Source organism: Aspergillus luchuensis, chromosome 2, assembly GCF_016861625.1.
Source record: "Aspergillus luchuensis IFO 4308 DNA, chromosome 2, nearly complete sequence".
NCBI classification, from domain to species: Eukaryota; Fungi; Ascomycota; class Eurotiomycetes; order Eurotiales; family Aspergillaceae; genus Aspergillus; species Aspergillus luchuensis.
The window spans coordinates 1154883-1178122 of NC_054850.1; the positions used below are offsets into that span (position 1 = coordinate 1154883).

The following is a 23240-nucleotide window of genomic DNA, read 5'->3' on the forward strand; positions in this document are numbered from 1 at the left end:
CGCGGAAGTGGAATCCTTCGCGCATTGATTAATTGCTGTTGGCGGATGTCCAACGGATTTAGGAGTTTTACTATTTTTCAAAGGGTATGGGGCGTATGTGGGGTTGATTGTGATTGGGGGAAACTGGGCTGGGCTCGTGTTCGGAAGGTTTACTGTTGTGAGACTACTAGGGTCTTAGTCTTAGTTAGTTACTTTGTAAGATGGATGAAATCATACTCGGTCTAGAACGGATTGGGGTAATGCTTGTCAGCTTGGTATTTGATTGAGGTACGGAGTACTACTCTGTGAAAGTGTTTTTGGTTTATGAGGGTGAGGAGGGTTGGTCTCTGGTTGGGTGTAGGTGAGCATTGCTGAGATGATTGTTATGTTTCTCCGGCATAGATGTCAGCTGTGTATGAATGATGGCTACTGCGTATGGATGATACTTTGAATTTGATGAATATACCTCTGTACTTCGTCCAAGGTACAAGTACAAAAGTATTCATCGAATCGCATCCCTGGCTCGGTAGACGGCCCGACCCGAGTTCATGGATCGGGAGCTTTTATTTTATAGTCATCAGGCAGGGTCTGAGGTACATTATAATGAGATGTGGGTATAAAAGTCATGCACATGGTAAGGTATGTATCACCTCCTAACAACCCTCACAACCCCCATCTCAAATCTCGTTCTATTAATCTTCGTCAACACCCTCCCCATCCACTCACACCATTGCACAATCCTCTCATGCACCTCATCACTCCCAAACCTCTCTTCGACTGTTTCCACAACCCGACTCTCCGTCCACTGCCAAACAAACGCCCTCCTCGACACCAACTCCACATCCCACCACCTCTGCACCCCACCCTCCTTCCACTTCGGCTGCTCCCCCACCATAATATAAACTGGTCCAATGATCGAAAACAACTCCATGATTTCTTCCACAAGCGCCTCATCCTCAAGCCAGATAACCTCCTCACTCACCACCACCAAGGGTAACGAGAACACCACTCTTGCTGCTTTGCCATTCATGTCTGGCTGTTCCAGACGATCCCCTGCCCCAAGGATCAAGTCGACGATGTTGTCGGGGACGAGGTAGAGAATGTCTTTGTCGATGTTGAATTGGCGAGAGAAGGGGGGTATATATTCGCTACTATTATCATCATTGTACGTTTGAGCCTGGGTTTGTTGTTGTTCGTTGAGACGGTTCGTTCGTGGAGCTGATATACGCTGCGCCCATTTCTGTGCAATGGCTCGCGATTCGCTGTTCACGTGCAGTAAAGGAGTATGAATCTGTACGTGGTCCAGAAGGCTCATGTCAAATACTATCTCGTAGTTGCCATTGGGGTCGTTGACTTGGCCTGCCTCTCCTGTATAGGGAATGGGGTTGGCCACCCAGCAACCTTTTCTGTGGGGGAGTAAGGCTGAGGGAGGGTGTGTGGGTTCGGGGAGGGCGGATTGCCAGATTTGGTGGCGGAGTTCGGCGGGGAGGAAGTTGAAGAGAGGGAATGTTTTTGCTGTGTTGGCTGTTGTTTCTTTTCTTTTTGGGGAGGTGTGTGGATTGGGGTCGGATGAATCAATCGGAGTGTTCGACATGTTTGTGGATTGGATGGTGTAGAAGAAGCAGTATGGATCAATTCTCGACTGGACTTATAGACTGTGGAGAGGTGACACGGAGATAATAAGCAGGGAAAGCTGTCAAGGCTGACTGATGGGATGTCTTTGTTAGTGAAGGAAGACTGCGCCACGCCCCTCGCATGTGACTACCCGGTCGCAAGATTGCCCGTTGATAAACTTCGAGATGCGAGTTGACAGGTAGGAAAGTGAGCTTGTAGCCGCTGTGACGACTTTATTAGGCCTATTTGGTGATTGATGTCAGATTGACAGGGTTATTGTCAAACTCAGTGGCTTCTTTGAGGGAGGAGGAACGTACGCGACCGTTGTATTTGTGCACCAATGAACCCGACTGGCCGAGATTCCAACCCAAGCACTCTCTACGTCTTCTTTATCGGGAAAATGTTTCGAAAAGAAAAAGAGCCATGAAAAGATTAACACAAGGATCGAATTTACTAAGCACCGAGCTCGTGAGCGACGTGATCAGAAGGGTATGTAAATTTCATGAAATGACCAGACTAGGAACAACAGCGCTAAAGAACTCCAGAACCAGCTCAGAGCAATGCAGATCATAACAGCGTGATTGAACAGAAACAAATAGCACAACGCGACTTGCACGTTTCACATCTCAGATGTGCGTGAGGGAATCTATGCATAAACAAAGGAAATCAACAGCCGGCTAGAGAAGAATCGGGGTCGTGAGGAGACATAAGGAAGAAAAAGAGAGTGGAAGAGCTAACACAGCATTGGCTATACTGTGGGATCAACATGCACCCCCAAGCATAGGTCAATGAAGGATGTTGAATAGTGTGGGTATAGATCAGGCTGGCATAGAACCGAAGGTAAAGGGAACTTGTAGTCGCTTTTTGCTACTATACAGCTCAGGCCTATTAGCCATACAATGTAGTCAATATTCTGGTAGAGTTTTTTACCTTGGAAGTTCGTTCTTGCTTCGCGCAATGCACTCATGGCACTGAAGAGATGTCTTTCTGCCTCTTCTATGTGCGAGTGGATAACTGTGACGTCATAGGCATTTCGATAGTTGGCGAGGACGTGGATTCTCGCTTTGGCCGAGCTGCATTGGACCAGATGCATTAGCATGATTGCAATCAAGATTGCCATGACGCGACTTGTGTCGCGATAGCCACACATGCAGAGTGAGATGGTGAGGAATACCTAAGAGCAGCCTCCCCCCATTCGATCGCCAACTGTATCGACTTTACATGCTGATCAGGAGTGGCCTCTAATGTCAACAACGGCTCGTTCATGTAGATGGCCTTCCTTTGGATAAAGATCTTGTCGAGGTATTTGTAGTGCTCATAAGCGTCGGTGAGCTCCCCCGACCATGGATTTTGTTTGCGATAGGTTTTAGGATCTATAGTGTCGAACCATTGACGGAGCAAGGCGATCGTGTTGTGATTATCGCGAATTTCATATTTCATATGTCGTAGAGTCCACGGACACGACCAAGGAACGTATGAATAGCGCCTGGTATGTTGGCCCAAAAGTGACCCCGCACAGAATTTTGACCTCACAATCGGCCGTTTAGCGATGTGATGCATGTGATGTGGCGGTGAGGGGAGATTCGTTTGATAGAGGGGTAGTTATCTCGAAGATAGATACGGACTATGAAGGATTGTGGAAGGGTAGACAGTGTTCTGGTAAATGGTTGCGGCCCTGCGCAGCTAGCATTAGAAGTGTGAATGAGGAGAAGAATGTGGACAGAGGAGGTACCTCGCTCAGTGTTATAAAGGGAGCTCTCAGCTTGTTGCTCCCTGGCGTTTACAGAGGGGGTTTACCCCGCATCTTCGGTGTTGCTTATGTCACCGCAGTATGTGCCGGGGAACGTCAGCCGACCAAAGTCAATCATTCCACTGTTCTGCACTGCCCAGATGGTCAATTTCTAGCAGCCATTCAAGAGAGATTAATTTTAATTTACTTATAAAAAACTACGCATGGTTGCAGAACCTAGCATCTATTATTCCACACCAAAGTCAAAGAATATTTGAAGTAATGAGTGAGGGATCTCGTGCTTCCGTTGGGTGTTACTCCGGCCCGCTGATCGACAATCAGGCACAACAAAGCAGTCATTGCACCGATGCCAGTAGCACAGCCAGTCTGTCCACGGTGTGGCTGTGATTAGCGTAGTTAGCGAGCATCGGAGTATACATTCAATGTTCCCTAGTGCTTTATAGATTCTATGTCCACCTGTTGCGTCACCTCATCAAAGATCGCCTTGCCCCATGGCCGCTAATTACTTGCATACCGTCGGTCGGCATCCAGATCTTCTTGACCCAACAAATTACATGGAAATTAGGCTGGATTGTGGTAATACAACGAACTGGGTAGTTAAGTATTGGTTGGCCCAGAAGTATAGAAGGAGTTCTTGCAGCCCTTATACATCACACACGGAGCGGCATCATACCCGTGCACTTACTAGTGGAGTCTACTTTGTTTAAGAGGGGCCTCATCGGCATATTGCTGTCTCCATTGTGTAGAGCTCAAAGATAATAGTGGCAGTGAACATGGGTGCATGTAGATACTCCTATCGCAGAGCTAGGTATCTATCGTTGTATTCCCTTGGGTCCTCCCCCAATGATAACCGTAAGCGTTCACGCCACCTCCTTGCCAACACTTCCTTCGCACCGGTGCGTTCCAGCCGCGCTGCATCCCACATAACGTAGCCCCATTCTGAAATGTACGACACACCCTCATCTCCTATCATATTACTGTAAGTTCCTCCCCATAGTATTGTCCACGCCAGTGGCGGGTACTCTCCGTCCAAGTTGTTGACAATATCACCTCGAAAGGGCAATGGATCTCTCAGCTCCTCTCTTTTGTCCTTGGCCGACGGGTAATCGAGGCGGCGATCGTGTCTTGTCTCAGGTTCGAGAGCCCCGCCGCATCCACCCATGCCGCACCCACCCAGAAATTCGCCCCAACAAATCGTCAGGTTATTCTCCATGATGCGGACTACCTCCATATGGTCCTGAGTCTCGTACATGATTTTGTGTATGAACCCGAGGCCCTGCGTAAGGATTCCCAACATGTAGCCGTCATTGTAAGCTGTCATCAGATTAGTTTCTTCCCGAATATTCTGTGTGTCACAAATCAAGGCATCAAAGTCTTGGAACCAGGGGAGTACTGACTGCGAATATCGATTGCACCATCCGGGGTCCATGGTCTGCCTTGGCGGTCAAACTTGGGATTGTCTTCATGAAAGTCCCACTCGATAGACTTGATGATTTCTGTGCATTTTTCTTCTGCAAAAATGTTGAAGCTGTATAACTCCTCTAATTCCCAGGGGTGATATAGGTCCTCAAGAAACCGGCCTATTTTGCGATATTTTACAGGCAGGTGGCTCTGGAACCTGGGAATAGTATGGTCTTTGTGAGGGCCGAAACCAAACAGATTGCAGCACATCTGGAAGCGATACAGAGCGCGGATGATTCTAAATTCCTCAGACTCACTTAGAGGCTCATCGACCTTGGTATGTGACGCTTCCGGCTCCTTTGCCAAATTGCTCAGTGCCCACTCAGCATAGTGTTTTGCAAAAGGCTTTATCACATCAAAATGGAAGGCCATCATGTCCTTGGCATCTTCTCTAGTGAGATCTGCTGTTAAATCAGAGAACTTGGACGATGAGCGCCGCTCCTTGAGAGACTGGCAATATTGAAGGATATTGTCGGAGGTGCGTGCTTCAGAAAAGGCTAGTGAGCCAGTCTCATGGACAACAGATGCTTCGAAGATCAGGCTACCCAGGGTATTTTCCAGGCAGCCAAAGAGAAGAAGCCCGCAATCGACAAGGTACTGTTCATGGTAGATGGACGATGCTTCAACCAAAGCTTTGAGCCCTTTATATTCCAGCAAGGAGAGAATCTGGAATCGAATCTCAGCTGGGAGGGCCTCGAGGTGTGTATGTGAGTGCGAATAGCAAGTGTCATCTGTGGGTAGGCTTTCGGATAGTTCCGAAAGACTTGAGTCATCTGAAAGTACGCTTCCAGACAAGTCCGACGGTTTCGAATCATCTGTCAGTATGCTTTCGGAAAAGTCCGAGAGTTTCGAGTCATCTGCTATTATGCTTTCAGACACGTCTGAGGGGTTTGAACTATCTGCTAGTAGGATTCCCCACAGGTTCGCGGGGTTTGGATGAACTGATGGTAGGCTCTCAGATTCACCTAAAAGGTTCCAGTCGTCTGTATTCGAAGCTTTGAGTAAAACTGTGTTGATAGCCGGGGCTTGGTGGATGATGGTATCCATGATCGAAGCCATAGTGGCAAGAGTGTGCAAGGGAAAAAGGAGATTCGAAGGTGATGGGTGCTCTTCAGTCCTCTGGGTCATTTCCAGAAAATAGTCTGAGAATGAAGTAAGGATGGGGTCCTTGATCTTTATGCTCTCGCTCGATGACAAGCGCCACCGATGATGCGTAGTTATGACTGATTTATCGGTAAATGCCAGGAGCAGCTGGAAAGGCCCTGCCAACAGTTTACAATGAGGGGCTGAAAATCTGGAAATTGAAAGAATAACTTTTATGAAGGGTTCGAACACAGCTAAGTAGAAGATGTTGTGTGGTTTTATTTCCCACGAGTAAAAATTCATAGAGGGGTCCAGTTCTCAGTAGCTATGAGTCAGTAGCTCTTTCCGGTTTTGATACTATTCAATTCACTGTAAATGCCATGTATTAATATACTACTAGCACGGGTATCATTCCCAGAAATTGCGGCTGGAGGCAAAACACGTATGGAATATCAGTTTTTTCGCGGGAAAGTCCATGGCCTAGAGAGTAGTGAGCTATATAGTTCACTCGTCGATGCTCATAGTCTGGAGTGACTGCCGGGCGCTGCCGCAGAATAACACAGATATTTGAAGATTCTTAAACACTCCGCACTACGCACTACTGAGTATTGAGATAGAATATTAAGATTGTATCAGTCGAAATCGGTATATGCCTTATGTTCTCCGGTGTTTCCACTTCGTCCAGAACCTGGCCTGGGCTCCTCATTTTTCCAACTACAAAACCGTAGTCTATTCTCATTTCAATTCACTTTTAGACTTTGGCTTCACTCTTTTTTTATTCACATACTGTTTCGAAGTTCCATAGAACATTTGCTGTCATCCCACCTGTCTTCTTTCCTGAACTATCCAAATACTTGCTAGCAAAATCTATACAAATCATATTCCACTTACTAGCATCGAAAGGGAACTACTACCATCGTTGTAGAGAGCCAATATGCCTCGTTCGAATATTTCGTTCCCAGACTCAAGTTCCGAGCCTGAGGTTCCTAGACCTCTGAACACGCTCCATATCATGATACGAGAGATGTTGTATGAGGTGCGGGAAAACGAATCCACAATCTCGGCCCTAGAAGCATGGGTTGAGACTGTGGACCCAGAAGCACACAGAAAGGACCCTTGGCCTCAGGACCTTATAGACGCCCATGCCCAGTACAAGGCGTTGGTCGCTGACATTGACCCCAAGAGATTGGCTTACAACAATTCTCGTCATAACAGCAACAAAAACCAGACCTTATACACCCCCAAGGTCCATCTAGAACGCCTGAGGCTCGCCTATGAATGGGGCCAAGCGGCGCTCCGGTACGATTACACTTCCTTATCTTGCTATCTCGAACATCCCTTGGCCCTATCTCTTGACTTTGAGTGTCAACTCGTCATCGTGTTCTTATATGTGAAGATTACATCTAGCTGATTAACCTCTCTTCTAAACAGAGCGGTTGAGGCTCGACTTCATGTGCTCGTAACGTATCGAACTGCGTACGAAAATAAGAAGGCCATAGAAGGTCACATCGAGCAAGCGAACTCCAATCTAAATAGTGCCAGGAATGCCGTCATTGCGGCAGGCAAGGAATATCGGGGTAAGTATGAAAATGGTGCTACAATAGAAAAATAGTGGAAGACATCTGAGTGGCTAATCCTATGGTTTCGATAGGCTATTGGAAAGCTATGCCAAAAGAAGAACTACCCTTCAAGGAGGAATAGGCCAAATCTAGACCCAGCAACTGTAGATGTCGTCTGCCTACCGTCACAGATCTACAACATGAGAAGGCTTTGTTTACTGGCAAAAGGGGATGGACAAAGCGTGTTCAGTGGGATCATACTTCGGGAATTCTCAGCAAACATTAATCTGGGGCTAATGGACGTTGCCGCTTCCCGATTTATGTCTATGCCCACCAACGATAGCCTAGGTTGTGGTTGTGAACGATTGTGTTTTGCTAGAGGTCGATTGAACCCTTTAATAGTCGTGGTCACTCATAATGGACATAGCTAAAGCCATATTAACGTCCTTTTCTATCATAATTGTTTTTATATCATTTGATCTGTTTTCTTATTGAATGTATTTCATATCTCAGTGGCTGACTGCCTGATCCCCTTCCTCTCTCCTGTATCTCTTGCTAACTTCCTCCTTTAGACACACCCACTGACATAAAACGGTTATAGTTCTTCAACCTCAACATAGAAGATCACTAGACTGCAACGGTGTTGTCCTTGGACAAGCCTTTGTATGTGAGGTAATGAGGTCCTGGGGACATGGATCTATGCTCCGGTAATTATCCGGATCAATGTTCTGGGCTTATTTGTTCAAAGAGGCTACAGTGTCTCCAAGAGATTGGACCTCATAGAACATGGCTCTTATTTTGGTATGGAACTCATTCCATGGCCCCGGGATCTCAGACTCCGAATCGGAGCTCTCCTTTGACGATATCGAAGGATTCGAATGGGTCTCGTGTGAGTTGATGAGGTCTTGGAGCCATGTGTCTATCTTCAGGTAATTATCCGGATCAATGGTCTGGTCCCCTTCGTCCAATGAGGCCACGGTCTCTCCAAGAGATTGGACCTCATGAAACATGGCCCTTATCTTCGCATGGAGTTCATTCAAGAACGTAGTTGACAGCGATGGCGTTTATCCGACCAGCTCTGGGGTGAAAGTAGCTGTCAAAGACATCAAGCATGCTCAGTATCTCGCCGCAGAACGCGCACAAGGGTCCCGCGGATGTATATTGTTTCTCGTTCATTGTTACGCAGCCGCACCAACGTACCTAGTGTCTGGAACTTTCAGAGATATTCATGCACAGTGATGAATTAACAATGTTTGCAGTGCTTCTGAACAGGCTAGCATGTTATATCTGAGCGGCAACAGACCCCGAAGGTAAGGACAGCAGTGCGCAGGCCCTGGCTTTGAAGAATTTGGTTGTTCGCGAAAAAGAGTTTTTGACTTCTCAAGTAGTCTGAAAGACATCCTATGAGAATTGAGAGATGTGAAACGAAAGGTCAGATGCAAATCGTTACCGCTTCATCACCTCGACTTGACTGACTGCTCCCGATCAACCGGCACACCCAGAGGATAAGTAGTCAGGGAGTTTCATTTCTCTCTTGCTTTTAGATGCTGCTTCTCCCTGCGATCGAGGACAAGACAAAGACATTATAGACGTTTGGAGTTTCTTTGCGCCTACACGCCAGCTTGAGTCTGAGTTTATCTCCGTGCATCGCCGGGCACAGAGTCTGAGACGTAGGTCGCATACCTCGGACTGCTCAGAGATCCCTTTGCACCAGACATTGACCTCATGGAGGACACCTAATGACAAGCCAGCTTGATGAATGACAATGCAGCACCACAGAACACTCTGCGAAGCTCCTTCGTTTGAAACATCACCCACAAATCCGTCGTGAAAGACAGCGAAGTCTCTAAAAACCAGCATAGAGAGTTTTCACATGTCGACAAACTCCTAGAACCCGTAGAGGGAGAAGTCGGCGTCCTTATGTTCATGAAGCACCATTAATCTCTCCCAAGATCGAGTGACGCATCTGCTTCGTACCAGATACTGTCAACGGCACGCCTGGGGTAATCAACCTCATCATCCTCCTTCGCGTTGTGCCAGCTCTCTTGACCAAAGCGATAAGTGTCGGGACTGTACGCCTGCCAGGTTCTTTCCCCGATGAGTCCCAGTTGTCGCGGCCATCGTCGTCGTCGTTCTCCATCATGTACCGGCTGTGCAGCTGGTCGTGACCTCCCAGCCGAAAAAGAGAGGCAGCTCTCTTTCCGTTTCTGCACTGCGTGATGGCCAGAAAGATCTCTTGGAACACGATAGTGGTGGCAACAATCAGTCAGGCCAGGAATATCGTCGCCACTATACTGAATTGGGTCATGATGCTGGACTGAGACTATTATTTTGCATGCTGGTCTCCATTTCCGTTTGCATCCCGTCGCGGGGCCATTGGGGAGGATGATTCTGTCTAGGACCTGGTCTCTATCTTGTGCTGAGAAGAATTGCATCACCATTGCTAGCTTCATGGATACCCCAATGAGAGCAATGGAAATTATCATCTAGAAACATATTAGTCACGATGCGAGTTTGTTCAAATTGGAGGGCTTGCCATGGGAATATATAAAATCTGGGTAAGCGAAACTGAGATCGATCATACATATTCGCGACCCGAATCTTTCTCAGGAAGTGGATGCTAAGATAGGGAATCGCCCAGCTCAACGAAGCAGCGTTCACGGCAGTCCCCCTCTGCCAACATGCTGGGCCGTTTGCCAACGAGACATGCTTTAGGCGTGTCGGAATACCAAGCTTTGGGTCTCTCGCTCATTCCAGGACCCCTTCAAAGTGGACAGAGTTCTGGAGAGAAAAGAGTTTCCCAAAGGAGATGGTGTACTAGGGAAACGAACGAAATTATATAAATCCGAGTGGCAAAAACCAGGTGAAGCAGTAAGCATTGGTGAAATAAGAACAGTGACTGAGAAGAGTGGTGGACAATGTTGATTGAATATGATTTGTGTACATGTATTCCCAGAACCGTAGGGAATGAAGAGCTATGGAATATCTATTGCAGGGGCTTGATATACTTCACACCCGCGATCCAGTGGTCTAACGACATTGAATATCATAGGTTAATAATCACGAACGCACACACCCTCGCTCGAACCGCCTTTGACAACCCTTATTCGTTGTACGTTGATTTCTCCAGGAAAAGACAGCGATTGCGTTTCCTTTGGAGGTCCAGATGGACACACTCGAAGGATGAGGGATCCTACCCACCAGTTTTATCATTGAAGTCTTCGGATTTGTTCCTTTCTTTGTCGCAGTCACAGGACGCTACACCCTTGCCAGTCGACGGCCACCGAGTGTTCAAACACCGTATGTCTGCCTCTTGTGATAATTTCCAGATACTTGTCCAAGTAACCTGTGGCAGCAATTCCGTCCGCGTTGAAGGGAAGTCCAACGTCTGATCCGCTTATCTTCAGCCACATACCATACAAACGACTTCCCATACTTCTGCCACGATAGGACAGTGACAGAAGGGGATACTAGTGCCTCAGAGGCAATGCATCCTCGGATTGTCATCATGTTTCATTGAGTCCTCTTCTTTGGGTTTCGCTCAGCAGTAGTTCCCAGTAGAGGTCGCTGAAACTGAGATGGGCAATTCGCCGGTGGTATGAACCTTCACAGGCCGATATATCGGGAAGATTCGTCTTTCCTGAATGATATCGAAGTCATCATCGATTCTGGATAAAAAGTGTGTTCGGCTGATAGTAAGCCATAGCATCGATCAGGAATCGTTAGAAGTAGCGTGCTGAGCAAGAGCAGATGCATGCATCTTATCGAACTGTATATAAGGTTGCTGTTCTGTAATGGCTCAACCAATGCTGGACAGGTCGAGAAAGGCTCACACCAAGTGGCCTTTTGGTGAGATAAGTTTCGGGGCCCGAAGACACGCTGTTAAATGTCAAATATAGGATTTGGCCTGAGAAGTGAGTGGTTATATATGGAGATAGCCGAGCTTCAGGAAGATTCATCATGTAAATCGGCCAATGTAAAAAGCTCTCGCAGGCGAATTCTCAATATTCAGTTTGACAAGCATCTGCTCTAACCGGAAGAACAAATTGAGTCTGAAAATGTAGGTCGAAAATCTCATGGTGAACGCGCACTTGAGAGACGGTAGGAACACCCACAATCTAGAAATCGAAACCATCATCATTGACTAGATCACTCCTGTGACAACTGAAACCAGGCGTATCTACTTGGTTCTGTAGGTCTGGAACGTGGTCCCCAGAGATACTCGTTTCTCCCTGGGCTGTTTTTCCGACACCCAGAGCCATTCCTGCTTGGTGATGGAGTAAGGAACTGGGTGTCGCAACGGTGCCTTTATATCAGATTCAGCAGGAAGAGAATGAGAAACATATGCTTGCATTAGCTGACGCCAGCACGCGGCACCGATCCTGCTTGGTGATGGAGAGGTGTTGCAATGGTGATGAGCGTTTTAAAATCGTCTCTTGGGACCAAAGCAAATGAGAATTGATAGACATGAAATACATTGACTCGAGATATGTCCACCGTTTTCTCTGATAGACCATAAAGGGAGAAAACGGCCGACATAAGTCCAATGAACCGAAGATTGACCTGGGTAGGCCTATATAAGGCGTAGATAAAGCAGCAGAAGAAAAAGAATTCCTTCTGAGTTGGTTTCGGTATCCTGAAGCACCAATAACCAAAGCACCGTCATATGAGGCGACGGAACGCTTCGATGGTTCTCGTCCGAGTCACTCGAGAACATTCATACGCCGTGATCCGTCCCGTTCACTTCTGACCGGACCTCTGCGTCCCTGGATGAGCATGGTTGCCATCCGAGACCTCTAAGGCGTATCTCCCCAGCTAAAAGGGAGGGGATGATTGAGTAGACAACCAATAAACTCAAAAAGCCATGGCGCCCGTATATCGACCACACCGATTTACGGCGGTCGGTAGTTCCCTTGTCGTCCTTCTGCTTCTTGTTACTCTGTAAATTCTGGGCGCAACCTTCATATTGCGCTTCTGTTTATGCAAGCAGCAGTCATGCATTCTCCGATAATGTTATCTTCGTTGAGCTTGTAGTGAAATGGTTGGATGGGCACCAGTAGGTTTGTTCCCCTTTGCCTATCACCACTGGTGAGCAGCTCTGTACAAATAGGGGCCTAGAAACATGGCAGTGGATAGCTTTCACTGTTTCGAAGTTTTATAACGATGTCTGGAGATGGGAGGCAAGTCGTACTTTGCTAGATCACGGGTAACAGCCTGCTGAACTCTTTCCTTGTGAAGACCCCGCGCATTGTTTTCATGATGGGAACATTCTCTCTGCGCAGCCCGGCTGGGCCCATACCATATTACTCCGATGCCAATTATTTCATATTGCAAGCGCAAGAGGAACTATAGCATGTCTGCGTAGCTGGCCTAGTGTATATCGCCAAAGAATGAGGAGCGGGTGAAATGAACATTTGTTCGAGCTCAAAGCCAAGGGAGGGAGCCAATGATGCTTGTGTTCCGTGCTGTGAAGAAGAATGTGGAGTACAATATGAACGGTAACTGGAGTTTGAGCCACCCCATGGTATTCCACTCTGTTTTTGTCGACTTACAAGAAGAAGAATTATCTGTCATTGTCGAGTGGCAAGCCTTGATTCCTTGTTGGGAAGGAAGAACATCCAAAGAGAGTCAGTGCGCAACAGCCAGCGTCAATGAGCTCATCAGTATCCATGTTATTGGGATAGGCAAGGGTTTTCTAGACCAATCATGCGCGAAAGCCCAAGCCCAGGCATCAGTGCGCTTGTAGATCTTGCATACAGCCAAAGAAAGTGGCCTCATCATGACTGTTTTGAATATGTTCACCCAGGATAGCCGTTCGGCGACGACGCCAAGGAGACATCTATATGTCGGGAAGTGGCTCAGAGGACACCAGAAGGCAAACAGCATCATAGGGGTGATTCGATTGCAATAATATCAAAAACACCACCAATGATCTTGTCTTCGTATCAAAGGAGTGGATGTGGCTACGCCACAATCCCGACTGTATGAGATCACCTCATGCAAGGCGATACCTAGAGAAGGCTACAACTTGTAGTCGTAGGAAGTGCGTGATGACGCAGATTGAGGTGACTGCATAGTCATCATTGAGATGCAGGAAGCTGGGTCATTCGCGTGTAGTGCTGGGCGGCACTGTCATGGGTGTTAAGGAATTGTAATGTAATGGCAAAATAGGGTGCCGAACCCAGCAAGTATAGGTGCTTCTCGTATGGACCGCCCTCCGTAGCCTTCAGAGATTGCAGCTGTGAGTATATGGCAAGTGTCTCTTGCATAAGGGTAAAGAGAACAAGTCCTTGAGAACTTAGACTGAACGAAGTAATGAAAGGCGAAGAATGCGAGGAAAGTATTGAACGAAGAAAATCTAACACTAGTAATAGTTGCACTTTGCATACTGCAGCAACACATAAACTGGTAGTTTCTGGGGCTGGATGCAATAGCTTCGGCCCCCATAGCTGGACCCCGCAAGGAAAGGTCAGACGAGCGCAGAAACGAATATGTTGATCCTTTCAAAAGCATGCACCAACCTTCCCAGCAGTAGGCACAGCAGAAACGGCTTTTGAGTAAGGAAGGTCGGAGATGAGATGTATGACTTATCCCATAGCCCATATATCCTCCTGCTCATGTTTTATATGCTAGTGTACTGAAACAGGCCCAAATTGAAGCCCTTTTCAGCTTCTAGAGGCAGGCTTTGCAGTAGAGCCCGCTCAGTCATTTCCATCGCGAATCAAAAAATATCAGCGGGAGCGATGTGAGTTGAAGTAATATATATTTCCATCATTCTGAAAGACTCGCAGATCTTTTGTGCCGTTCCTTCCTTGAACGACATGTCGGCTGACCCGAATTGGATCTCCTTTGACACATCACTGAACTCAGAGTGGGACGAGGAATGTGTGATATGTAAGACTCACACTAACTTGGAAGAGATGTGAGATACCATTTCAAATATAACAAGTGTTGTCGTTCGACAAATCTGGTTTGTATGTATGCATCCACAAGGCAATATGTTTGTGCTCGAAGTGCACTGTTGTCAGCCGAGTCTTCAGTACTTGGCACGAGGAGTATCTTGGAGGGTGCCGAAGAACATCTCTAGGTGCGAGGACATTCCCAAGGTCAAATTTCTTATAATGTTCCGAGAGTTTGTGTTTTGGCGACCATGCATCATGACCTGGGTGGTCTCTCAGTGGGAGTGGAAGAACAAGTCTAGATGCGAGGACTGACCCGAGGCAATATCTTTTCTACCAATTCGAGAATCTTGTGTGTTTTAGCGACCAGACATCATAAGCTGTGTGGTCTCAGAGGCCACACAAGCAACTCTGTAGTCGTCAAGGACAAACAACAATGACACAGGGTCAAGATGTACCTCGAAACGTGGCCTGTATTTCAGGATGTACGGTATAGGAAGGCCGAACTTAATGTCAGTATACCGTCACACCCTTCTTCATCACTGAGTGTTTGTGTATAGTGCTCACACAATATATACCGTGTCAGCAAACGGTAGGTCTTGGGAGGTATTTCCGTGACGTCTCAGAGTAGGAACATACGCCGGACGACGTAATTTAGCGTTATATACTTCACAGAACCTGCAAAGTAAAATCGCTCTCTGTATTTTAGACAACAATCGATTTGCCGTAGTGGTGGCCCCCAAAGAGACCCCGGAAGGTCACTTTGTGACTTCCCATTAGGATGGGAGTAGCAAGGCAACGCGTCAGTTGGAAATTGAGACGACATGCAAAAGCAGAACCACATCGCATCTTCTTCTGCATGGCCGAGATTTTCAATGACTGACAATATAGTGAACAACAATGAATGTGATTCCCAAATGTCGGTCGGAGAGCAGAGAACACATTCTCAGGGAAATCTACCAACAGGAAGCTCGAAAGACATGGTGACTATATTGCATTCTTCTCATGAGACTGGACCATGCTCTTCTTGTGAGAAAGAAGGAAGATTATTGTCATTCATGACAATGGATCCAGTTCAATCTCTGATGCCAGCTCAACGGAGCAAAAGGCTTAAGGAGTGTGTCCGGCAATTGAGGTAGTGAGATATGCGTCACTAGCTGTGGACTCGCAAGGCTTGGTTCCTCGCCATTGTCGCCCTGGGACAGACCGACATTGACATGGGGAGGTTGTTCCTGACTTGAGTATATAGTATTGCTCTGTATTGATTGGAGAGAAGGAATGAGGAGCAACAGAGGATAGGATAGTGGCGCCTCTTATAGTTCTTGGAGCGGTCTGTGATATGGCGTTTTTCGTGAGTTTGAAGTCAAATATGGGAAAGTTCCGTTCATATATTCTGTAATGGAGACATGGTAGTCTCTTAAAGATGTGTAGAGAGTGGAATATCCCGAGAAGATTCTCTAGGAACTTGCGAGTTTATATAGCTAAGAAATCAACCTAATTGGATTCACCTGCTTACTGCGCTATCAACACAATTTGAATTCCAATTCGCATTGATAGATGCTACGTGAAGAAAAGACGGGAGACGTAAGTGATCCACTTAATATCATCTTCACGGAGTAGACTGGCGCTAAAGTGCTGTAGATTGACTGCACTGCACCTAGATACCTCGAATTTGTTTGGGAGGAGTACTGCTCACAAAACAATCATTCACTCGAACTGTACCTCCAACGCTAATCGGCTCAGGCTGTTTGTCCTGTACCACGAGAATATTTTAATATTATTAGTCAGATGCTATGTTTAGCCTGAGAGGATAATCGATAATATCCCGTCGCTTTCATCACTTAGCCGTCACTATCATCGCTTAGCCGTCACTCCCATCAGTTACCTGCCCCTATTCACGCTCCCTGCGGGATATCACTATCACAGATGAGAACATAATCTGATTTAATTATTTGTCATTGCGCCGCACTGAATACTAGGAATAGCGAGTTCAAGCCAACACGCCCATCGGGTCCCACCTGGGCAGGACCTTCGGACTCTGGTCTAAAATTGCGCGCACTTCACTCGAAACGAAGTCTGAGTCCACCACTGCCTGAAGTGTATATTCGTCCATCCAGCGATCTGTCATCACAAACCAGCCCTTATCGCCAGCAGCTTCGCCCCACGAATTCTCGACACGCCAGCGCACTGGCTTTCCATCTTCGATATGCACACCTGTGATGACCATGGCATGGGTCATTGCTGATTCTCCGCTCACCAGCCTTTGGGCTTTGCTCATTCCCAAGGAGATATTGAATCCCAGTGTGAGGTCCATGATGTCGAGATCCATGATTCCCAGCGTACTGTTGCTGAATTTACCTACGTCACAACCGAAGAACACAGGATGCCCGGCCTTGAGCATTGAGATGACCGCTTTCTTGAGAATCTGTGATAGAAGCGTGTTAGTGAGATGAAACTGAGGAAGATGATATGTTCACATACTCTCATCTCCACGTTGGCATATGTGAGTGGTCGTCCTTCCAGCACATTTCCTAGCCTCTCCACTGTCAAGAGTCGGTTATACTCATTGCGCGGATCATTGACCAAGCTGAACAGGCGCGCAGGAGCGACGCTGCCCTTCCTCACAGCTCCCAGGCTCGTGGCTTGACGAGCAAAATCCCGTGGGGTGAGTTTAATCTCTTTAGACTTCCCCTCAGCATCATAATACTGCCACGCAAACGTCTCATCAGGACTAGGAGGGGTCCCCAGCAGAAGAGTAACCATCGAGTGGATCTCCTTCAAGAACCGCTCCTTAGCATCCGACAAGCCGGCAGTATCATTACTCCGCACCAGCCGTCTCAACACAAGCGCCTGCTCACGCAACTTAGCCGTGAGCAACCAATTCATCTTGGAGCTATTCTGCGCATGGTATGCATCCGGGTACAGATCATGCGGGACGAGACCATACTTCTCAATCAAGTTGACGACCATGTCCCACTGGCCGCCATCACTGACGGGGTCTTCGAGGAGTTTCTGGACCAGACGACCGGAAAGGTCCTCGTCCGCAGTGGTGATAATCTGCTCGAAGAACCAGTTCGCCTTCTCCAGCTTGTCCCAGTAAAATAGGTATGCTTGGCTCAGCTCAAAGTCCTTGAGGTTGTACGCCTTCATCAACGGCACTCGGTATACGTTAGTCGATGCGAAGAGCCAGCATCGGCCAGAGGATCGCTGGTTCGTGATAGGGGAGCCTTCAATGGGAACTTTGATGTTGAAGATGTGGAGGTCGGATTGTAGAGCGGGGCGGTTGGCTAGCACTTCAGTGTAGGGCTGACTGGCGAGACTAGATATGGCGAGACGGTTCTGTTGTTATCCGTGAACAGAGTTAGTTTGGCTACGAATGAGAGAGCTGGACGGGTTGCTACACTTGCCTTGGCATTGCCCAGTAAGGTCTCGTTCCAGTCTTGGACGTGCTGGAGGGAGAGAGTGGAAGTGCGTTCGCGCACATGGTATGGTGGTGCTGTGATTATCAGCATATGTCCTATCTAAGACAGAAGCGGGTGCTTTCGTACGAGGCTGGGTTGACTCCTTTGTGTAGAGTGGTAGAGAGCAAGTATCGGCATCTTCAACCCACTCGCGGTGCGAGCGCTTTTCCTCGCCATGGCTAATGGGGTCTGGCTTGGAATAACTGGCGCCCATGGTGACTGGATACGGTTTCTCGTAAAATCAAAACAAAAATGAAGATATTTGGGTGCCTATGGGGGGAAACGAAGGAATATGGCCGATAAGGAAGCACACAGGCAGGCGGAAGTGGTCATTCATAAACGTGAAGGACCCGGGGAGCCAGCGAGCGGGGAATCGAACAGGCAGGATAAGATATAGGCGTTCTATTGGCCTGGCGGGCAAGGGATTATCGGCTAATTGTTGATAATTGGCTGCTCTGGCGGCTAAGCAAGGCTTAACGCTCGGACGGGGCAACCAAGGATGATCACATTCTCGGCGTGAATTCCGACATGCGGCAAGGTTGCCTTTTAGCCCTACTAATTTTTAAGGCATCAAAGTTATGTATACTACTGAACAAATGATTGATCGCACATAATCTGGAGATCAGAAATATGATATCCGCATTAGTTTAGCATAACTGCGGTTGTTGATCGTCGTGACTAGCTACGCGACAAATGGTCATGAAGCCGGCGACAACCAAGATGTTTTTTATGTATCGGCAATACTAGTACAGCTCTGTTGATGATGTCTACCCAACGAAGTAAATCTCCAACCATTAGACACAATCCTAACGTTCTCCCCTACTAGGGACATACATACATGCGAGCTTGTCTTGGCTTCATCCCATGAACCGGACACTATTGGACCCCAGCACCACGTTAAGGTGCAAGCTCATCGCTGGGGCCAAGTAAGGAAGTAGATAACACTATATGGCGGGAGGTACGCACCTATACCTACGCCTTGCGACGGCGATATCTAGCCCATTTCCCTCTTTTTCTCCCCTGCTTCGTCGTAGCTCTCTCCTCGCCTTCCGATCTGTCAGCCCTTAGCTGATTACACTGCGAGCACCTTGAAGAACCATAGGCGCTATGCCTGAGAGCAGGGCTGAGCAGGCCTTGAAAGGAATATGTACGCTGACCGGCGGCAGCCCAGGAGTTTGACTTGCTCGGTAGCAGTCCATTATCTTGCAAATGGAGTGCTGATACCGGCAAGATCTTGCGGAAGCGAAATCTGTCCAAGTCGAGCTTCTCGTTTCCGGGGGTCATGAGATATTCGGATCCCCAACTCTCCAGGGCAGACTCGCTTTCCGCCATATTCAGTGCCATGACCTTGGTGCTAGGGCCAGCCTTCCACGAATTGTACGACAACTCGGAGATCCTGTCTGCAAGCTGGCCCACCCTTATCCGCGGGCGAAGACTCAGGATGGAAGCAGCCTCACGGATCTCCGATTCCCCTTCCCAGCGTTTTGAAAACCGTTGTTGTGAGATCTTTATGGCCTTGTGAAGGCCTCAGACTTGTTGAAGCACCATACCGCGGGGCATACCGACGCTTTGTTCATATCCTAAGTCTGATACATCCGGCGCTCGATAGCTACGGAGTGTAAGCATGAGCTGAAGCGTAATTTCAAAGAACGGAATAACATACAGGAACAATAACAGGGAAGTTTGGAGGGACAGTGATGAATCGATCATCTGATAAACGATGGACAAGTAACAGTAATTGGGCGAACGAGATGTAAGAGATGAAATGCCCAAATAGTAGCTGAACAGCTGGTAAATAGCTAGCAAATTACACAGCCCGCCTGGTGAGGCCAACGAGGACTCATTGAGTCCGCGATGAAGTGAGTTGAGGCATAGATGGTTAATAAAGGAAATGAAGGCGAGGAAGTGCGGTGAAAAGGACATGTTTTTCTGCGAGCATTGTGATGCGACAGAAGGTGCGATGAGGGTGTGGAAAGTCCGATGTCAGGAGCTGGCACTGAGACGAAACTGGGAAAGAGCACCTATATGTCACAATAACCAGATTTGCAGAATACTGCTCACCACGTCCTTGTATGTACATGAATGTAGACACTACTAACAGATATCACCAGGATGATGAACAGCTGTACCTAATCATATAATCATTTGTAAGCAAAATAGTATTGACTCTAGCATAGTTATAGTTAGACCCGTATCAGGTCCTTGCTATCTAAATGTTTCTAATAGTGCGAACAGGAGTCCCAAAAAACAAAGCAAAGCATGGGCACCTATCCGGTGACTCTCGCTCATTAGTAGTTGCCCACATTTGTGCGCCTGAAAAGGTCGAATATCTTGCTCAACGTCAGCCTTCCAGTAGGGCCAAATACACCGCATGTCTAACAGCCAGATAACCAACTCCATCGAGTTGTAGATAAATACACATGAAAAGCCAGAAGGGACTAAATCCTCCAGTCCGAGATTGTCCAGTAAGTCGGTCGGCCTAAGACGGCGAATCAGGAATACAGGCCTCATATGGCGCAGTGATTCTTCTCTGGGCTTCATGCCCTATGCATCATTGCGTCGACAAGGTAAGTCTGCTGCTCATGGCGCATGAGTGATAAAGTACGCCCGGGAACCTGAAGGAACCGATAATCCACCCAGAGACTGAAAAAGTCGTCTCTGTGGTTCAGCAGGCCCGCTATACCATCGAAGGTACGGACTATATCACCGTATTCGGGATTCTGACTGTAGACCGCGTTATTGAAGGTGACAAAACCTTCTGTCATGACAAACGCAGTTGCATAGTTGGCAAATGCCCAGTCGGCTGCTACAGCCATTTCTTCTGTGTCTGAAATGATCCCAAACCCTCTAACGCGGGATAGACGACAAAATGGCAATAAAACTTCGTTGAAGTCGTATCCAAGTCCGTTATTGCAAAAAGTTGAGTTAACTTGGCCGTTCCTGATCCAGTCCACGTCGTTGTACTTGCGTAGGCGAATCACCATAGATATAACAGCCTCTGGAGTAGATCCAAACTGATATGATCCCTCGTACATCGGCTCACTCCAATATTTGTAGTGTGGATTTCCTCGATCACGGTAGTTTCTCGAGTCGTCGATAGTGCACAGCATTTGAGTTAGTTTCGATATTTTCTCCCAGAGCAAGATCATTTGGCCGCTGTCGTCAGGATCAGGCGCATATATGTGAACAACAAGTTTAACCTTGTCGTACGGTACCCTTGCCAGATTACTAAATTTGTTATAATCTCGTCTTCCGATCACCCAGTTCACACGTAGTAGTTTACAGCGAATTTCGATCCACGGATCTTCGAAAATTGTGGAAAGATGGATGTCAAATGTATCGTAAAGACGGTCGGCTATATCATGATAGATTGCCTGACTGGTTCGAAGGATCGCAAGGGAGCCCTCCTTAACAAGATTCTCCCAGATGAGTAAGCGTATTTCGGAGGGCAAAAAGATAAAATAACCAAACGGTGAAGCGCTCATATTGGATGTTGGCTGATATTACTGATTGATAAGGATGTTAAGAGAGTTGTATTGGGTAACGTGGGCTATAGTGCGGACTAAAGGAGAAATAGTAAAGTCATGTTCATAGTGACATCAAAATGTCAAATCAGCGCCCAAATTCGTAGAGTCTTGAAGGCATCATGACGACTTCCATGACAGACTTCCATGACACAAAAGCAGGAGTGATTCTTAGACTGCTTGGCAGCTCAGAGACAATATATTATCATAATAATATCTACCATGACTTTTGGTCCAGCGCGGTACGGCCCAACACGATTCACGCAGGCTTTACCATAAAGTACTTGATCGTTCTATATATCCTTGCTAGAAACCACTGTAAAATTTTTTAGGGCGTAGAGACAACCTCTTTAACTCACATACAATCGCCATACATCAAATGCGGCCCTCATTTCATCATACTGTTCATCTTCTTCCACACACCTACGCGACTTCGCATTAGCCCAGACATGATACCAAAGAGAAGTAAAGAGAAAATGTGGACTTCACATACTCTCAAAGGAGACAAATCCAGTCTTGTCTTCATCATAGAAGTTGAACATGGCCTCCAACTGCATATCGTTCAGTTGGCTGCCGCTGCTGCTGCCTTTCACGGCGTTCTTGAACTCGGGAAGAGCGAGCTTTCCTATTCAGATACATGCAGTATTAGTATCGAGAAGCCACTAATGGGCATGTTAGACGTGGTATTTACCTTCGCCAGATTTATCCTGGATTCCTTGTTAGTATCTAATAACCCACATGATTTTAAAGGTACGACTTACCGCCTGCTGGAAGAGAGCCTTCAGCTCATCGTAAAAGCCCTGTGTTCCCTTGGATTCCTACATAACCAGGATGAGTCTATGACAAGGAGTAATACACCTAAAAATAGCAGGTACTAACCGAAGCAGACATTTTGTATATTCTGAGAGTTGGTAATTACTAGTAAGTATGAAAATGGATGTGTTAAGCACGGCCAGATCAATGTCGTGGAATTTTTCATCTCCACTTTTCCTTCTCGGATGCGCGACACTCACTCGCTGGAGGAGCGACCCACTTGCTTATTTGGGTCATAACCATGGATTAAGTTGACGACCGATATTCCCTTCATGCATATGCCCTACTATGGAGTGAGTGACGCCAGCGTAAGAAGAGTGTCTTTAGAGGGTCTGATCTTCGAATTATTGATACTCCTGCATTCTTCTTTTCGGAAATTTCTGCTCTCCCACTGTCCACTGTACCGTGTAAACCCCACGGTTTATGGAGACTACTAACGTACCTGTGACACAATTGCATATATTATGTAGTCAGAGGGAATTACTCGGCATTGTAATTGTGTGCTCAACTCCCACTGTTACGCACCCCTCTGTCCCTTCATGGATATTAGTCATTCTATGCAGTTGAAATTCGACACTCTAGCTGGGACTAGTAGTAACATGCTTATGTGAGGAATCTGCGACCGTGCATTGACCCTAAAAGTTCTGCGTAGAAGTGGTCTGTTGAAAAGCCTTGATTGACTAACTATCCACATTTTGTATATTCATGTCTTTTTCAAATGAAGAAGGGTTCTACTGGCAGGTTGTTTTACCTGGTTAGCATCCCTCATCAACACAGACCCGACCCCGGTCAATCACTTCCCAATATACCATCAAATGAGCGATATACAAAGCACTCTCTGCTTTCCAAAAGAAATCAATAATGCAAAACAATTGGTCCCTGCCAATATAATTTTCGATAAGAAAAGTAAGCATCAGGATCAGGATCAGACTTCTTGGCACGAACATCCCCGACGGACCTGCGTCGGAACCCCGGTGACACGATAAGCAGCCGTCTGCAGGATGCACGGGATGTGACCAATATCACTGCGGGGTTCCTTGAAGAAATGTCTCACTTTGCTAATCGGCTATTAATCTTGCCTCACTTTCTTTCCTCCG

The 23240-nt window shown here is 47.1% G+C and overlaps 9 protein-coding genes across 9 annotated transcripts; 1 reads left to right on the forward strand and 8 right to left on the reverse strand.

Moving 5' to 3' along the window:
* Positions 1–625: 625 nt before the first annotated feature.
* Positions 626–1573, reverse strand: AKAW2_20358A (2EXR domain-containing protein; the record flags this gene model as incomplete). Its single annotated transcript, XM_041685062.1, has 1 exon — positions 626–1573. One exon carries the CDS (start codon positions 1571–1573, stop codon positions 626–628), a length of 948 nt encoding a protein of 315 aa, XP_041539184.1.
* Positions 1574–2341: 768 nt separating this feature from the next.
* On the reverse strand, positions 2342–3153 carry AKAW2_20359A (uncharacterized protein; the record flags this gene model as incomplete). The annotated part of the gene is made up of 3 exons (XM_041685063.1): positions 2342–2463; positions 2524–2666; positions 2768–3153. 3 exons carry the CDS (start codon positions 3151–3153, stop codon positions 2342–2344), a joined length of 651 nt encoding a protein of 216 aa, XP_041539185.1.
* Positions 3154–4136: 983 nt separating this feature from the next.
* On the reverse strand, positions 4137–5863 carry AKAW2_20360A (uncharacterized protein; the record flags this gene model as incomplete). Its single annotated transcript, XM_041685064.1, has 2 exons — positions 4137–4657; positions 4741–5863. The coding sequence occupies 2 exons, from the start codon at positions 5861–5863 to the stop codon at positions 4137–4139; spliced, it is 1644 nt and encodes a 547-aa protein (XP_041539186.1).
* Positions 5864–6821: 958 nt separating this feature from the next.
* Positions 6822–7588, forward strand: AKAW2_20361S (uncharacterized protein; the record flags this gene model as incomplete). Its single annotated transcript, XM_041685065.1, has 3 exons — positions 6822–7186; positions 7319–7464; positions 7539–7588. The coding sequence occupies 3 exons, from the start codon at positions 6822–6824 to the stop codon at positions 7586–7588; spliced, it is 561 nt and encodes a 186-aa protein (XP_041539187.1).
* A 592-nt stretch (positions 7589–8180) lies between these two features.
* Positions 8181–8456, reverse strand: AKAW2_20362A (uncharacterized protein; the record flags this gene model as incomplete). Its single annotated transcript, XM_041685066.1, has 1 exon — positions 8181–8456. The coding sequence occupies one exon, from the start codon at positions 8454–8456 to the stop codon at positions 8181–8183; it is 276 nt and encodes a 91-aa protein (XP_041539188.1).
* A 7879-nt stretch (positions 8457–16335) lies between these two features.
* Positions 16336–18020, reverse strand: AKAW2_20363A (C1 family peptidase; the record flags this gene model as incomplete). Its single annotated transcript, XM_041685067.1, has 4 exons — positions 16336–16770; positions 16827–17684; positions 17753–17841; positions 17894–18020. The coding sequence occupies 4 exons, from the start codon at positions 18018–18020 to the stop codon at positions 16336–16338; spliced, it is 1509 nt and encodes a 502-aa protein (XP_041539189.1).
* A 758-nt stretch (positions 18021–18778) lies between these two features.
* AKAW2_20364A (uncharacterized protein) lies at positions 18779–19383 on the reverse strand (the record flags this gene model as incomplete). Its single annotated transcript, XM_041685069.1, has 2 exons — positions 18779–19321; positions 19369–19383. The coding sequence occupies 2 exons, from the start codon at positions 19381–19383 to the stop codon at positions 18779–18781; spliced, it is 558 nt and encodes a 185-aa protein (XP_041539190.1).
* A 960-nt stretch (positions 19384–20343) lies between these two features.
* AKAW2_20365A (uncharacterized protein) lies at positions 20344–21291 on the reverse strand (the record flags this gene model as incomplete). The annotated part of the gene is made up of 1 exon (XM_041685070.1): positions 20344–21291. One exon carries the CDS (start codon positions 21289–21291, stop codon positions 20344–20346), a length of 948 nt encoding a protein of 315 aa, XP_041539191.1.
* Positions 21292–21718: 427 nt separating this feature from the next.
* Positions 21719–22221, reverse strand: AKAW2_20366A (uncharacterized protein; the record flags this gene model as incomplete). The annotated part of the gene is made up of 5 exons (XM_041685071.1): positions 21719–21753; positions 21824–21955; positions 22022–22037; positions 22092–22148; positions 22210–22221. The coding sequence occupies 5 exons, from the start codon at positions 22219–22221 to the stop codon at positions 21719–21721; spliced, it is 252 nt and encodes an 83-aa protein (XP_041539192.1).
* Positions 22222–23240: the final 1019 nt, after the last annotated feature.